Genomic DNA, 16585 nt, shown 5'->3' on the forward strand with positions numbered 1-16585 from the left:
TAAAAATAAACCAGGAAATTATAGGCCGGTGAGCCTGACATCAGTAATGGAAAAGTTATTAGAAGGTATTCTAAGGGACAGGATATATGAGCATTTGCATAGATAGGGACTAATCAGAGATAATCAGCATGGTTTCAAGCTTGGAAAGCTGTGTCAAATTAATCATAAAGATTTTTGAGAAAGTTACATGAAAGTTGATGAAGGCAAGGTAGTGGATGTTGTCTATATAGACTTTAGAAAGGCATTTAACAAGTTCCCACATGGGAGGTTAGTCAAGAAGGTTCAGTCACTCAGAATTCAAGGTGAGGTAGTAAATTACACATTGGTTTTGTGAGAGAAGCCAGAAAGTGGTAGTAGATAGTTGCTTCTCTGACTGGAGGTCTATGACTAGTGGGGTCCCACAGGGTTCGGTGCTGGGTCCATTGTTGTTTGTCATCTATATCAATGATCTAGATGATAATGTGGTTAACTGGATCAGCAAATTTGCAGTTGGGGGTGTAGTGGACATGAGGAAGACTATCAGAGCTTGCAGTGAGATCTGTACCAGCTGGAAAAATGGCAGATGGAATTTAATGCAAACAAATGTGAGGTGTTACACTTTGGTAGCACCAACTAGGGTAGGTCTTACACAGTGAACAGTAGGTACTGAGCAGCACAGTAGAATACTCTTAGAGAATACAGGTCCAAAATTCATTGAAGGTGGTGTCATAGGTAGATTGGGTCATAAAGGAAGCTTTTGGCCCATTGACCTTCATAAATTAAGGTACTGAGTACAGGAGATGGGATGTTATGTTGAGGTTGCATAAGATGTTGGTGAGGCAGTATTGGTCATCTACTTACAGGAAAAATGTAAATAAGGTTAAAGGAATACAGAGAAAATTTACAACATTTTGTTGGGACTGGAGGACCTGATTATAAGGAAAGATTGAATAGGTTAAGACTTTAGTCCTTGGAGCATAGAAGATTGAGAGGAGATTTGGTAGAGGTATGCAAACTTATGAGGGCTGTAGATATGGTAAGTGCAAGCAGGCTTTTTGCACTGAGGTTGGATGAGTCTACAACTAGAGGTCATGGGTTAAGACAGAAAGGTAAAAAATTTAAGGGGAACATGAGGGGAAACTTCTTCACTCAGAGGATCGTGAGAATGTGGAATGAGCTGCCAGCTCAAGCGGTGCATGTGAACCCGATTTCAACATTTAAGAGATGTTTGGATACGTACATGGATGGTAGGGGTATGGAGGGCTATGGTTGCAGCGCAGGTTGATGGGGATAGGCAGATTAAATGGTTCAGCATGGTCTAGGTAGGCCATAGGGCCTGTTTCTGTGCTGTACTTTTCTATGACTCTATCTGCAGTTAAGCTCAGAAGACATTTGACATTCTCCAACTATCTCTGAATTTACAATTAATTATATTCCATGAACTTGCAGAAGACTATTCGAAGTATCATTCTTGCTAAAACAAACTACGTTCCAACATCAGTCCTCACTTTGCCTTTTAGCACTTTTGTAGCACTACATCAGTCCTTTATTCTATGGATCAGTTTAATTTTTTTTATCCACAACATTTCTGCAGTCTAAATAGGAATTTCTTTAGCCACAGAGTGGTGAATCTGTGGAATTCATCGCCACAGATGGCTGCAGAGGCCAAGTCATTGGATATATTAAAATTCAATTGATAGTTTTTTGATGAGTAATGGATATGGGGAGAAAGCAGGAGAATGAAGCTGAGAAGGATAAGAAATCAGCTATGATGGAATGCTAGAGTACAAATGTTTGTAGATACGACAGGCTGAATGGTCTACTTCTGCTCCTATGTTTTATGGTCTAATTCGGGACACTCCACTCCACTAAGATCTATTTCTTCTTGGGAATAGGCCAATCCTCTTGCACTGTACTGTATTTGCTCCATTCATATTTCTGGTCCACCTAGTTGTTTGGAAAGCTGATCCTACAATCCATTGTAAATTTTCCTAACATCCAGATGTGTACAGCAGTGGCCTTCCTCCTTCGTCATTTAAGATTGAAATTGCTGTAACCATTTCTGATAGTCTTACACTATGTGCAAGGAAAGTTTAGATACAGCCCATTCAACATAAGCCAATTCATTCTATTCTAAACTCTGTCCAATCACAGAATCATATTACACAAGTTATAGCAGAAGAACAGGTCAGTTGGCCCAATAAATCTATATTCATATTTCCATACGACATTGAAGCTCTTCTATGACAGTTCACAAAGTAATCCCATTTCCCCACTGATATCCCTCATTATGTAATCTCTCCATATTTCCCTCAACTCCTCCCACATTCTGACATTCTGTCATGAACAATTTATAGAGACCAGTTAATTTATCAACCTGTTTGTTTTTGGAATATGATCTGGGGGCAGGGGTTGGAATCTGAAGCAATCCACACACTCATAGGGAGAGTGTGTAAACTCGCTGCACAGACAGCACCAGAGGTTAGGATCAAACCCAGATCACTGGAGCTGTGAGATTGCTCTAGTGCAGAACTGTAGAGCCTCTATAAACCTCCCGCGCATGCCTCAGATCAACATATCCCACTAACAAAATGTTGCATGAACTCAGCAGGCCAGGCAGCATCCATGGAGAGGAATAAAGAGACAATGTTTTGGGCCAAGCCCCTTGATCAAGTCTTGATGAAGTATCTCAGTTTGAAACGTCGACTCTTTATTCATCTCCATAGATGCTGCCTGACCTGATGAGTTCCTCCAGCACTTATGTGTGTTATTCTGGATTTTTAAGCATCTACAGACTCTCTTGTGTTTAACATATCCCGCTACTTCTTTCTCCACCATATTTATCCATCTTCCCTTCAATACCTCATTGTTACTCACTGAAACAATATCTTGTGGTAATGAGTTTCATCTTTTTACCACTCTGTGTAAAGTTCCTTCTAAAAAAGAGAAGTAATACAACCTAATTGTAACATAAAGTATCATTGGGAAAGAACATAGATGGTGAAAGAGAAGGTTACAAAACATCAATGATGGATCTAAAAGTATTGATACTGATCACTTACCTGTAGCAGACATTTTCAGTACATGGATTATGAACTCTGACAATGACAAACACATGTTGGAAGTGGGATCGGATGTTTCTGGGAGTAAATGGAAGTGCTCCAGGCTCTTGAAAGACAATTGTAACGATGTCATTTCCTATGTGTCTCTTCCTTAAGAGCTAGGGAAGTTCAGAAATAGAGGTCTAATTAGCTATGTCTGAGAAACAAATTTGGTGTTTTCTTAAATCCAGTTAATTCTCTCTTCAAATGTAATTAACTGTTAGAAATAACTTTATTTTATTAGTGGATAAATCACTTAAATTATAACCTTTCTTCAACGTAGAGTAACACTTGTTTCTTATAAGTAAAACAGAAAATGTAAATATGTCATCCAATGAACAGGATTTTTACCAATTGTAAGGGATCTTGGACTGCAGGTGTAATTGTAGTTTAATATTTCACATGCAAGACAGTGGATAACATACTTAATACTACACTGAAATAAAACATCATTCCAAACGAAGCAGAGATTCACTTGCACTTCTAATGTTGTGTATCAGTCGTTCACAATGTGGCCTACTCTACACAGAAGAAGCCAAACTCAGATTTGGTAATCGTTTTGTGAAACACTTATACTCAAGCTTGCAGCAGTGATCTGAAACATCCAATTAGCAGCCATTCAGACCTGTGTCCACCTGTCCAATAATGCTCAACCAAATTTGAGGAACGATGCCTTACCTTCCCTAGGGCACATTGCAGCCTGCAGAATTTGATATTTGTAACTTACTCTTTCTATTTTGGCTCAGTTTTTTTTCACTACCTCATGTGACTTGCTTAGCACATGCCACTATCTTACTATTACAACACAAATGCACAAAGTTAAAAAAAATTATCAAGGTACATATATGTCACAAAATACTAATCGGAGATACACTTTCTTGCAGGCACTCGCAGTCGAACAAGGAAGTATAATACAATCAATGAAAACCACACAAACACTGACAAAATGTGCAAATAGAAAAAGAATAACAATAACAACAATAAATAGATAGATAGATGGGGGGGGGGGGGGGGGAAGAACCGAGAACACGAGTTGTGGAGTTCTTGAAAGAAAGTCCAAACATTGCGTTCAATGATCAGTTCAGTGAAGGTGACCACACATTACAAATAGAAGCTTAATCTGATCTCAACAATTCCTTAACTGCCATATTAGGACATTGAATTAGAAGCTTTCAGATTATTCTTTTCCTATCCATCCCCTCTGCTAACAAAAACTGTTTTCTTCCTTTCCCAGTCCAGATGAAGAATCTCAGTCCTGAAAATGTTAAATTGTTTCTCTTTCCATAAATGCTGTTTGATCTGAATGTTTGATGAATTTTCTGTTTTCATTTCAGATTTCCAGCATCTGCATATTTGTAATATTTTTCATTGCACTGAAAAGTCAGCCAAGATGTTAGTGCTCAACTCATTGAAGCTGACTGGCACATAAGTGTTTGACTGAGAACTGAACATGTTATCCATTGAGCAGGATCACATCCTTATGCCCCAAGCAAGGGTTATATATACTCATTATCTCTGCCAATAGAGAATTTTGGAGTGATCAGCAGGTAAGAGGACCTTCACAGTGTATCCCATCTGTGGCCTACAGTTAGATTGCTGATATGGTTGATCTAGTCATGTTTTTTGTTCACAAACTCATTGATGGAAAGTAGAGTTGAGGAAAATGATAATTTCAGCTACAATCTTTTTTGTTCTTATAGTTGAGAACATTGCCAAGGTAATGCAAGGAAAATGGCCAGGAAGTTCTCTCTCAGAGATGATCAATTCCAAGCAATTAGGTTGATAAATAACATTCCAGCCATACAGAGCTGAACACTACAAGTGCTGCACTCCAGTTGCCATGGTTATTTTAAAAGGAATGGGTGCTAAATATTGAAACAATCAGCAGACAACCCCAATATTGATTATTAAAAATGCATTTGCGGATATAGCAAGTGCAGTGGATAGAGAGGAACAGATGGACGTTATTTATTTGGATTTCCAGGAGGCATTGATAAGGTGCCACATAAAAGACTTATCCATAAGATAAGGATGCATAGAGTTGGGGGTGATGTATTAGCATGGATAGAAGATTGGTTAACCAATATAAAGCAGAGAGTTGGGATAACATAGGTGTTACTCTGGTTGGCAATCAGTAGTGAGCGATGTGCTGCGGGTGTTGGTGTTGGGCTTGCAATTGTTCATGATATACATTAACAATCTGGAAGAGGGAACCCAGTGCAGTGTATCTAAGTTTGCTGATGCCACTAAATTGAGTGGAAAAGCAAATTGTGCAGAGGATACGGTGAGGCTGCAGAGAGATATAGATAGGTTCACTGAGTGGGCAGGGGTCTGGTAGATGGAGTACAATGTAGGTAAGTGCGAGGTCATCCACTTTGGAATGAAAAGTGGAAGGTCAGATTATTATTTAAGTGGTAAAAGATTGCAGCATGCTGCTGTGCAGAAAGACTTTTGAATCACAAGAGGTTAGTTTGCAGATGCAGTAGGCTCTCTGGAAGGCAAATAGAATGTTGGCCTTCATTGCTAGAGAGATTGAATTTAAGAGCAGGGAGGTTATACTGCAACTGTAGGGTACTGGTGAGGCCACATCCAGAAGAGTACTGCATGCAGTTCTGGTCTCCTTACTTGAGGAAGGATATACTGGCTTTGGAGGCGGTACAGAGGAGGTTCACCAGGTTGATCCAGAGATGAGAGGGTTAGACTACGAGGAGAAACTGAGTCACTTGGGACTGTACTTGCTGGAATTCAGAAACATATAAAATTATGAAAGGTATAGATAAACTAGAGGCAGGAAAGTTGTTTCCACTGGTAGGTGAGTCTAGAACTAGGAGACATAGCCTCAAGATTCAGAGGAGTAAATTTAGGATGGAGATGAGGAGGAACTGCTTTTCCAAAGAATGGTGTATCTGTGGAATTCTCTGCCCCATGAAGCAGTGGAGGCTAATTCAGTAAATATATTTAAGACAAGTTTGGATAGATTTTTGCATAGTAGGGAAACTAAGAGCTATGAAGAAAAGGCAGATAGGTGGAGGTGAGTCCATGGTCAGATTAGCCATGATCTTATTGAATGGCAGAGCAGGCTTGATGAGCCAGATGGCCTACTCCTGCTCCTATTTCTTATGTTCTTAAGAAATTAGACTAATGTCAGATGGGTAAACTAAAAGGTCTGAAAACTGATCCAAAGGTCACTTATTCAGACTCTTCAGTTATAGATCTTTCTTTGCAAACTTATACTTTTTGGTAGTCAACTTTATAAAGGTTTCTAGGTTGATGTTTATGGAAAAGATACTTTGCTTCGCCACACCCAAAAGTATTTCATATAAAAATAAACCATCAATCTACCAAGTTAATTAGCAATTAAACAGAACACAAAAGCAACTGAATAGCCTTCACACTATCAATAAATCAGGATATTGGTCTACTGGTGCCTTTTAAGGGATTAGTGAGTGTACTCTGACTTCAGTCATTACATTCTCTGGTTACTTCTGGCATCCAGGAAACAGTCCTCTCAGTAATGTGAACCACATTTGTAACTAAATTTGAGCAATCCCATATGAAACTAAATGAATAGGAAGGTAAACCACTTTTGAATTAAATTGTTTACATCCACAATTATTTGAATATTTGGAAATTTATCAAGTGAACTATAAATACTGGGAAGTTTTGAGATTCCACCCAAAGAACATCATTTGATTCATTTTCTCAGCCACTGTGCAGAGTGGAAGGTTGCAGAATACATGATCATGTTGTACTCTTATCTGAATGGGCATGGCTATCTTCTCAGGGTAAAACAGATCCAATCAGTTTTACACAGCTAAGTATTAGCTAAGGCTTTGCCAAGATATCCATTGCCCCCCAAGTCTCCCTTGTTATAAGCTCTACATTCAATGTCCCACTGAGCCTGAGGTTATTTGATGTCATAGTTTATGTTATTTGTACATTTGCTTCTGTATAACTCTGGATCAATCAAGCATTAGTCATAGTCATACTTTATTGATCCCGAGGGAAATTGGTTTTCGTTACAGTTCACTAAAAATAATAAATAGCAATAAAACCATAAATAGTTAAATAGTAATATGTAAATTATGCCAGGAAATAAGTCCAGGACCAGCCTGTTGGCTCAGGGTGTCTGACCCTCCAAGGGAGGAGTTGTAAAGTTTGATGGCCACAGGCAGGAATGACTTCCTATGACGCTCTGTGTTGCATCTCGGTGGAATGAGTCTCTGGCTGAATGTCCTCCTGTGCCTAACCAGTACATTACGTAGTGGATGGGAGACATTGTCCAAGATGGCATGCAACTTGGACAGCATCCTCTTTTCAGACACCACTGTCAGAGAGTTCAGTTCCATCCCCACAACATCACTGGCCTTACGAATGAGGCCTTATTAAGCTGAATAAATTGATTCTGCATCATAACCAATTTAATTCATTTACATGTATCAAGAACAACAGAGTGGTGCTGTTGGTAGAGCTGCTGCCTCACAAGTTCAATATCCCAGGTTCAAATCCCGCTGCCAGCACTGGCTGTATGTGTGGAGTTTTCACATTCTACTCACTGGAGTTCAGCAGATTAAGGAGGGATCTCATTAAAACCTATTGAATATTTAAAGGCCTTGATAGAATGAACGTGAAGAGGATGTTTCCTATGATGAGGGTGACTAGGCCCAGAGGTCAGTCTCAGAATAGAATGCCGTCCTTTTCAAACAGAGATGAGGAGGAATTGATTTAGTTTGTGCAATACATTACCACACATGGCTGTGGAGGCCAGGTCATTGGGTATATTTAAAGCTGTGGTTGACAAGTTCTTAATTAGTAAGGATGTCAAAGGTTATAGGGAGAAGGCAGAAGGGTTAAAAGGGATAATGAATCAGCCAGGATGGAATGGCAGAGCCAAATATCCTAATTCTGCTCTTATGTCTTATAACCATCTGTATCCTCGTGCTCACAAGGAAGAATGTTCAGCTGCATTGAATGTGATTGACCTAGATTGATAGTGAAGGTGTCTGTATGCAGAATGAGTTTTAAAACATTCCTTCTCTGACATTATATAATCCCCAGAGGTTATGCTTTAGTTTGGTTATAAAAGAGAAATACAGATATATACAAGTGCTTGACTGTCAAAATTATAAAATGACAAGTTTGTAGAAATCAAGTAGTTGCAATTCTTAACAAACTGGTTCAATTTAGTTGTGTATGAAGATTTTATAAAGCCCCTCTACACCTTTCACACACATCCTCTGAGACTCTGCTCACTTTTCTTGAAAGAGAATGTGATTTTCTCCTGCTGCTTCATGAATAATACTTAGCTAATTTTCTCTTGCAATATTTAACTGTAAATTAACAAAAACATGAATCTGGATTAATATTTGCAAAATCTGTGCAATTGGTCACCATTTGTTATTTGTACAATTCTAAACAAACCTTTCACTTCACACTAATTTACAAGTTTTCACATCAATTGCTTTATTAAAATGAACCACATAGTATAAATAGTCCCTCATGCCTCTTTCATCTCCATCACAGCCCACACACCACACACTACCCCACCTTAGCCCTGCAACTAACAAACTAAACCCTACTTGTTACTGATGAAATTGTATTAGATGAGGACAATGGATGGTTTTCTCACTACATTTTCTTGGTGAACTTTTTTGCATTCAACAAAGGATTTCATCCTAGTATGATAAGACCATTATTTGGTTAAACCATCACATGAGCTATTGTGCTCTCCTGCTCTCAAGCCTCTAACTTACAGAATGCATTCTACATCCGTTAGAACATAAACGAAGAAACTGTAATGACTTCTCTTTACAGATTTTAATTAATTTTTGTCCTCTAGCACTTGCATTTCTTCCTTAAGATTTACAAACACCAACTTGAGACCCTTAAAATATATTTGATTTTATGTACTTTTTGATGCCCCCTTGCCTTTAACCAAATTCCCATATGAAATTACAGTTAAAAAATGGTTTCTTGATGTTGCAACACAACTTAAAATTCTCTGAGCTGGTTAGCTTCTCTGACCCATGTGATTTAAGCTGCTCAGTAAATGAAATTGTTAATTCTTTCAACAATAACTTGAACAGTGACCCCACTGAGGGTTAAAAAGAAATCGCTTAGTGAAATGTCACTATGGATAAATAATTCTGTCCGTGAACTCAAGAGATCATGTAGAGTAGTTGAGAGAAAATGGAGGAAAACTGGACTAGAAGTCCACTGTAATATTTTCAAGGAAACACTAGGTTCCTTTGACACTACTATACGTTCTGTAAGAAGAGTCCATTTTCCAAGATAATTACAGAGAATAGCAGCAATTCAAGATTATTTTCAACTGTAAACCAACTATTGAATTCTGCCCCAATCTATAATGTCCTCTGTCAAGCAACCACCATAAAATGTGAAGAATTCCCAATATTTTTATCCTATTTCTGTCATATCCTTCTATTCCATGATTACTTCAGTTACAATACTATTTCTTTAGTTATGGATTTGAGAATACCTCCATACTACGATCTCCAATCTACCATTCCCTGGTACATGGAGAAATAGCCTTATTTCTCCATTTTATTATGGTACCTTCATATAGCTTGAATGATTTTATTCAATGTGCTTATATATTTGATTTTCAATGGTACAACAGTTAAGGTCCATGTATAAAAAAAGTGAAAAATAGAATTATTACACAAAAAAATAAAACTATGAGGCAAAAATAGAGCAAACTAATAGTCTGAAAAAAAGTTATACACTCTGTCCCCCAGCTATCACTACTCTCATCTTAGTACATGCTCTTCACTTTTCATCAGCTTAAGAAAAGTCAAGCAAACATCCCATCTATTCCTTTACACACTGTAACTTTTTAAAAATTCAAATACATAAGTTAAATATGATGCGTTTTATAAGTGAGTTGATATGAAGCATGTTCATTCATTTTGTACTGTACTTTGTGGGTCAAAACAACCAAAAAATACAAGTACAGTTTCATAGACCAGCAACTTTATATCAGTTTCTATTCTGATGTAGACTTTTATTTCTACTACTTTACTTCTGTTGTGTAAAATGTTCTGGATCTTTTCAACACAACTGGGAGTAACTCAGAAAACCTTCATATAGCAAGTAGTAAATGGGTTCACATTAATTTTACCTTGTACAAATAAGAAATCTGTCCTAATTTACATTCCCAATGTGGCATTTCACAATATTAACTTCTTTGGTACAACTCCAGACTTTAAAAAACCTGTTCTGTGTTAAGTTCTGTGACCTTACTGTGTCCTTTCCATCTTTTATTTCTATTCTGGGATACAAATCATACCAACTGAAAAGGTGATGATTTTATTATCAGCTGCTTTAGAATTTATTTCAAATAATGTGTATTTGAATATTTATGATCAGATTTCACTCCTCTACTCCCTCATGTGACTCTCATGATACATTCTTGTAAAACACACTTTAAGGATTTCTTTACTTGCAAGAACAAGGTGACCCTATTCACCGGTATGTGGTTCATTATCGATGTGCTTAGAATCATTATCAGTGAGAAGTTAAATAAAATATCCAGGTTGCACACTTATCTGAGAGTTCTATTGGACCCAAAAGGGATCAACATCCTTTGAAGCATTAAGTTCCAATCATAGACTATCAGGGGCCAAGTGAGAGACAGAATATTACTTTACATGAGTTTATTTTTAAGAACTTATAAATGGTTTCTGCTTGTTAGGAGATAATAGGAGAGTTTGCTAGGTGAAGACAACCTATTAGTTCAAAGAGGACATCAGATTTTAGGCTCAATCATAGACTTCTTATGCCAATAAGTAAGTTCATATACAGAAAGTCCACTGTGAATTGTGGGGAAAGGAATGAATAAAGAGCTGCCAGCAATAGCATATTTCGCAAAACAGATTTCAATGCCTTCATTCATTAACAGAAAAGCACAGTGTACCAAAAGAAATCATGCTAAATTCTGACCCCCTTTGAACCCCATAGGCCTTAATTCCTCAATCATTTTAATATTTATCTAAAAGGAACTTAGATATTTCTCATGATCTGGCCTCCACCACCTTCAAGAGTAGAGCTTCCATTTGAGAAAATTTCTATGCCCCCAGTTGTAAATGACTGGAAACTCATCATGCAGCTGTGTCCTTTGTTCCTGATTTTCTCACTAGTGAGAACATCTCAGCATCAATCCTGTGAAGCCCCCATAAGGCCTTGTTTGTTCAAAAAAGTTCATCTTCATTTTTCCAAACTATACATAGACCCAAATTGTCTGTCCTCTCCATTAAAACCTTTGAATTCCTCTATGTCAAGAACCGTTGGATAGTTTTTAATACACTCAAAAACAGAACATTCAAGACCTTCTGCACTTCAAGAAACCACTCCATGACTGAATTCTAAATGTGAGAGACAGAAGAATCTGCAGATGCTAGTATCTGGAGCAACAAACAATCTGCAGGAGCCTGGGATGATTAGTGGACTAAAGAGGGGTGAAGGACAATGGGAAGGTTGAGCTAAGTAAAGAGGAGAGGGGTGAAGTTAGAAGGCAGAGGCAGGAGGATGATGGATGGAAGCAAAGAGAGAAAAAAAGGTAAGACAGGTGGAGTGAGGTCGAGGGGGTTAGGGCAAACATGGAGGGTGATAATACGTCTACAATTCTATCCAACCCCCACGGATGCTGCTCAACCTGCTGGATTCATCCTAAGGACCATTTGTTGCTCTACATGTGACAGCATACGCATCAAGAAAATACTGAGGCCATTTTCTATTGAAAAAGAAGGGAGGAATGTTATCTATGAAAAATTGTGATAATGGATGCTGAGAGAATGTTTCCACTGATGGCAAACACAACAGAGGCCATAGAAGACCATAGACAATCTTGAAGAATTAGGCCATTTGGCCCAACAAGATAACGCACCATGAAATCTTCAGGAATTCGCAATTTTTTCTTACCTGAAGAGTCATGAAAACTTGCTACTGAGGCAGTGGCAGAAACAAATAAGGGGATGGTGGATAAACATGTGAAAAAGTTGCAAATCCCTTAATATTTGAGAAGCTATTTTACAGTTGACATATTCATCAGAGAGAGAAGCTGTCAGCAGCTGTTGACAGCTTCAAAGTGAATGGTTTGTCTTTATATAAGCATCCAACAATCATTCAGAATGTTCACTTCAGAGTAAATGAAATACCTTTCACATCATCTTTATAATATAGGAAATTCAGAAGCCAATTTTGACACAGCAAGTTTTCTAAAATAGGAATGAAATATCTGCAGAAGTCTAATTTAGTAATATTGATTGGCAACTACCATTCAGGATATTAGGCAGAACTTCAAGCTGACATACAGCACTGACTAGGAATTCCTTTCTAGTCAGTACAGAATTCAGCTGAGTACAGACAAGGCCTCCTCTTAATGTCCAGTTTGAAATCTTTAATAAGGTAGTTATCCCTCAGATCTTTGTGTCTCAGATTTTTGTGTTCTATTCAGTCAAGTCATACTGAGTCCTTGAAAGTGAGGCTGAAGGCTGTGGAATCAGTTCAGAGTTGTGGTGAGTGAAATTATCCATGCTTGTTCAGGAACCTAATGGTTGTAGGGTAATAACTGCTCCTGAACCATGTGGTGTGGGACCTAAAACGCCCGTACCTCCTGCCTGATGGTAGCAGTGAGAAGAGAGCATGACCTGAATGATGGGGGGGGGGGGGTGGAATCCTCGATAACGGATGTTGCTTTCCTGTGGCAGTGTTTTATTCAAATGCTCAATGGTGGGTAGAGCTTTGTCTGTGACAAAATGGGCAGAAGTGAAGCTTGAACTTCAAAGTTCAAAGTAAATTTTATTGAAGTACATAGCAGGATACTTGGTAGTGTGGAGTGGAGGAGCAGAGGGATCTGGGGGTACATGTCCACAGATCCCTGAAAGTTGCCTCACAGGTAGATAGGGTAGTTAAGAAAGCTTATGGGGTGTTAGCTTTCATGAGTCGAGGGACAGAGTTTAAGAGTCGCGATGTAATAATGCAGCTCTATAAAACTCTGGTTAGGTCACACTTGGAGTACTGTGTCTAGTTTTGGTTGCCTCACTATAGGAAGCATGTGAAAGCATTGGAAAGGGTACACAGGAGATTTACCAGGACGCTGCCTGGTTTAGAAAGTATGCATTATGATCAGAGATTAAGGGAGCTAGGGCTTTACTCTTTGGAGAGAAAGAGGATAAGAGGAGACATGATAGAGGTGTACAAGATAATAAGAGGAATAGATAGAGTGGATAGCCAGCGCCTCTTCCCCAGGGCACCACTGCTCAAGAGGACATGGCTTTAAGGTAAGGGGTGGGAAGTTCAAGGGGGATATTAGACGAAGATTTTTTACCCAAAGAGTCGTTGGTGCGTGGAATGCACTGCCTGAGTCAGTAGTGGAGGCAGATACACTGGTGAAGTTTAAGAGACTACTAGACAGGTATATGGAGGAATTTAAGGTGGGGGGGGGTTATATGGGAAGCAGGGTTTGAGGGTCGGCACAGCATTGTGGGTCGAAGGGCCTGTAACGTGCTGTACTGTTGTATGTTCTATGTTCTATATTATCATGTACAACCCTGAGATTCATTTTCTTGTTGACATACTCAACAAATCTATAGAATAATAACTATAACAGAATCAATGAAAGACTGCCCAACTAGGCATTCAACCAGAGGACAGAAGACATAAAATGCAAATACAAAAAGAAGAAACAATAATAATAATAATAAATAAATAAGCAATAAATATAAAGAACATAAGATGAAGAATCCTTGAAAGTGAGTCCACGGGTTGTAGGAACATTTCAATGATGGGGCAAGTGAAGTTATCCCCTTTGGTTCAAGAATCTGATGACTGAGGAGTAATAATTGTTTCTGAACTTGGTGATGTGAGTCCTGAGGCTCTTGTACCTTCTTCCTGATGGCAGCAGCAAGAAGAGGGCATGTTCTGGGTGGTAGGGGTCCCTAATGATGGATGCTGCTTTCCTGCAACAGTATTCCATGTAGATGTGCTCAATGATTGAGAGTGTTTTACCTGTTATGGACTGGGTCATACAGGAAAGGTTGATGCGTATTAATTAAAAAGTCATTCATAGGTGCTATCTAGATTCCAAGTCAAGTAGAACTTCAAATTTCATAGCTCTATACGAATTTGGAATGCTTGATGACCATAGGCTGATGAAACTTCATGACTGTCTGGAGCATAAAGAGATTATGTATTTATTCAAATGCTCTAGACTAGTCAAAGCAAAATCTGTTGGATGCCGGAGAACATGGAAACAGAAGATTTCCATTTCTACAGGACATCCTACAGATGTTTTGCTTTTACATAACATCAGCCAGTTGAATTGGAGAAGTTTACATCTTCTCTTCCCTAGCCTCACCACCACCACTGGCATTTGAAAACAGCAACAGTAATAAAAGAGATCGATGCAAAATAGTCTAAGATTCACAAGGTACTATTTCGTCAGGAGAAAGAAAATACTTTAAACTCTTTTCTTCTAATTACTGTTAATGTTGGTGCAACACAAAAATTTTACAGTAGGATAACAGAAATAAAAGTAGCAGTGTATTATAAACAAGAGAAAATCTGAAGATGCTGGAAATTTAAGCACCACACACAAAATGCTGGAGGAACTCAGCAGACCAGGAAGCATCTATTACATTTAGTTTGGAAATTTCTATTTTGCTTTGGAATATTATATGCATTTCATATTTTCAAACCAATGTATGATTTCAGGATCAAACTGCACAGATGGAATGCGTGTGGAATAAGTTAGCGTTGATGCAGTCTAGTGAACACAACTAAACTGATGTATCCAAATGCTGTCAATATGTTAAAAATGTAGCTTCAGTGAACAACTTCCTCTCTAGAAGAAATAAAATTCTAGAACATAGACCAATAGGTACCTAATAAAGTGGCCACTGAGTGTATGTCTGTGGTCCATTCACTTCAATGTTCAAATTGTGCATTCTGAAATGCTCTTTCAGAACATAGAAGTCCCAATGAGAGGGTGTGCAATACTTGATCACATACTAAGCAAAGAGACAGGGCAGGTGACAGAAGTTTGTGTAGGGGAACATTTTGCATCTAGTAATCGTAACGCCATTAGTTTCATGGTAATCATGGAAAAAGGGAGGTCTGATCTGATATCGAGAGATCACTCTCTCTTGAAATAAAAAGCAACACGGCATATTATAACATCGTAACAGCGACTGTTTGTTGGTCTCCCCTTTTGCTGTGAAATGGGCATTCACCCTGTAATTCGAGAAGGAGAAGCTAAAATTAGATGCATCAGCTTTACAGTGGAGTAAAGGGAATGACACAGGCATGTGACAGGAGCTGGCCAAAGTTGACTGCAATGGAACACCAGCAGGGTTGATGGCAGAGCAGCAGTGACTGGAGTTTCTGGGAACAATTCGGAAGGCACAAGATAGATACATCCGAAAGAAGAAGAAACAAGGATGGCACAACCGTGGCTGACAAGGGAAGTCAAACACACCATAAAAGCAAAAGAGACGGTATATAAAAAAGCAAAAATTAGTGTGAAGTTGGAGGATAGGGGAAGCTTTTAAAAACCAACAGAAGGTAATTAAAAAAAGCCATAAGGAGGGAAAATGAAATATGAAGGTAAGCTGGCCAATCATATCAAAGAGGCTACCAAAAGTGTCTTCAGATATATAAAAAATAATAGAGAGAATAGAGTAGATATTGGATTGCAGGAAAGTGGTGCTGGAGAGACAGTAAAGGGGGACAAAGAAATGGTGTACAAACTGAAAAAGTACTCTGCATCATTCTTTGCTGTGAAATTCACTAGCAGTATACCAGATATTTGAGAGTGTAAGGGGGAAGAGGGGAATGCTATTACTATGGAGAAGGTGCTTGGGAGCTGAAAGGTCTGAAGGTAGATAAGTCACCTGGAGTAGATGGACTACACCCCAGGGTTCTGAAAGAGGCAGCTGAAGAGATTGTGGAGGCTTTCGTAATGATCTTTCAAGACATCTCTTTCAAGGGATTCTGACGTCGTTCCAGAGGACAGGAAAATTGAAAATGTCACTCCATTCTTCAAGGAAGGGAAGCAGAAGAAAGGAAATTATATGCCAGTTAGCCTGACTTCAATGGTTGGGAAGATGTTGAAGTCAATTGTTAACGATGAGGTCTCAGGATACTTGGAGGCACACGATAAAATGGGCCAGTCAGCATGGTTTACTTAAGGGAAGATCTTGCCTGAGAAATCTGTTGGAATTCTTTGAGCAATAACAAGCAGATTAGACAAGGGAAAATCGGTGATGTTGTGTACCTGGATTTTCAAAAGGTCTTTGACAAGGTGCCACAAATGAGGCTGCTTACAAAGAAAACAGCCTATGGTATTATTGGAAATATACCAGCATGGATAAAGCATTGGAAGGCAAAGAGTGGAAATAAAGAAGGCCTCTTCTGATTGATGCTGGTGACTAGTGTTCTGCAAGGGTCAGTATTGGCACCTCTTCTTTATATGTTATATGTCAACG

The 16585-nt window shown here is 38.6% G+C and overlaps 1 protein-coding gene across 2 annotated transcripts in view; it reads right to left on the reverse strand.

Moving 5' to 3' along the window:
• Positions 1-16585, reverse strand: part of sipa1l2 (signal induced proliferation associated 1 like 2) — a 500895-nt gene that overhangs the window by 234575 nt on the left and 249735 nt on the right. For both annotated transcript variants that reach the window (XM_072251068.1, XM_072251067.1), the window contains exon 8: positions 3042-3199. In XM_072251068.1, the coding sequence (XP_072107169.1) occupies positions 3042-3199 (158 nt within the window). The remainder of the gene's footprint in view (positions 1-3041; positions 3200-16585) is intronic.

Source organism: Mobula birostris, chromosome 2 (assembly GCF_030028105.1).
Source record: "Mobula birostris isolate sMobBir1 chromosome 2, sMobBir1.hap1, whole genome shotgun sequence".
NCBI classification, from domain to species: Eukaryota; Metazoa; Chordata; class Chondrichthyes; order Myliobatiformes; family Myliobatidae; genus Mobula; species Mobula birostris.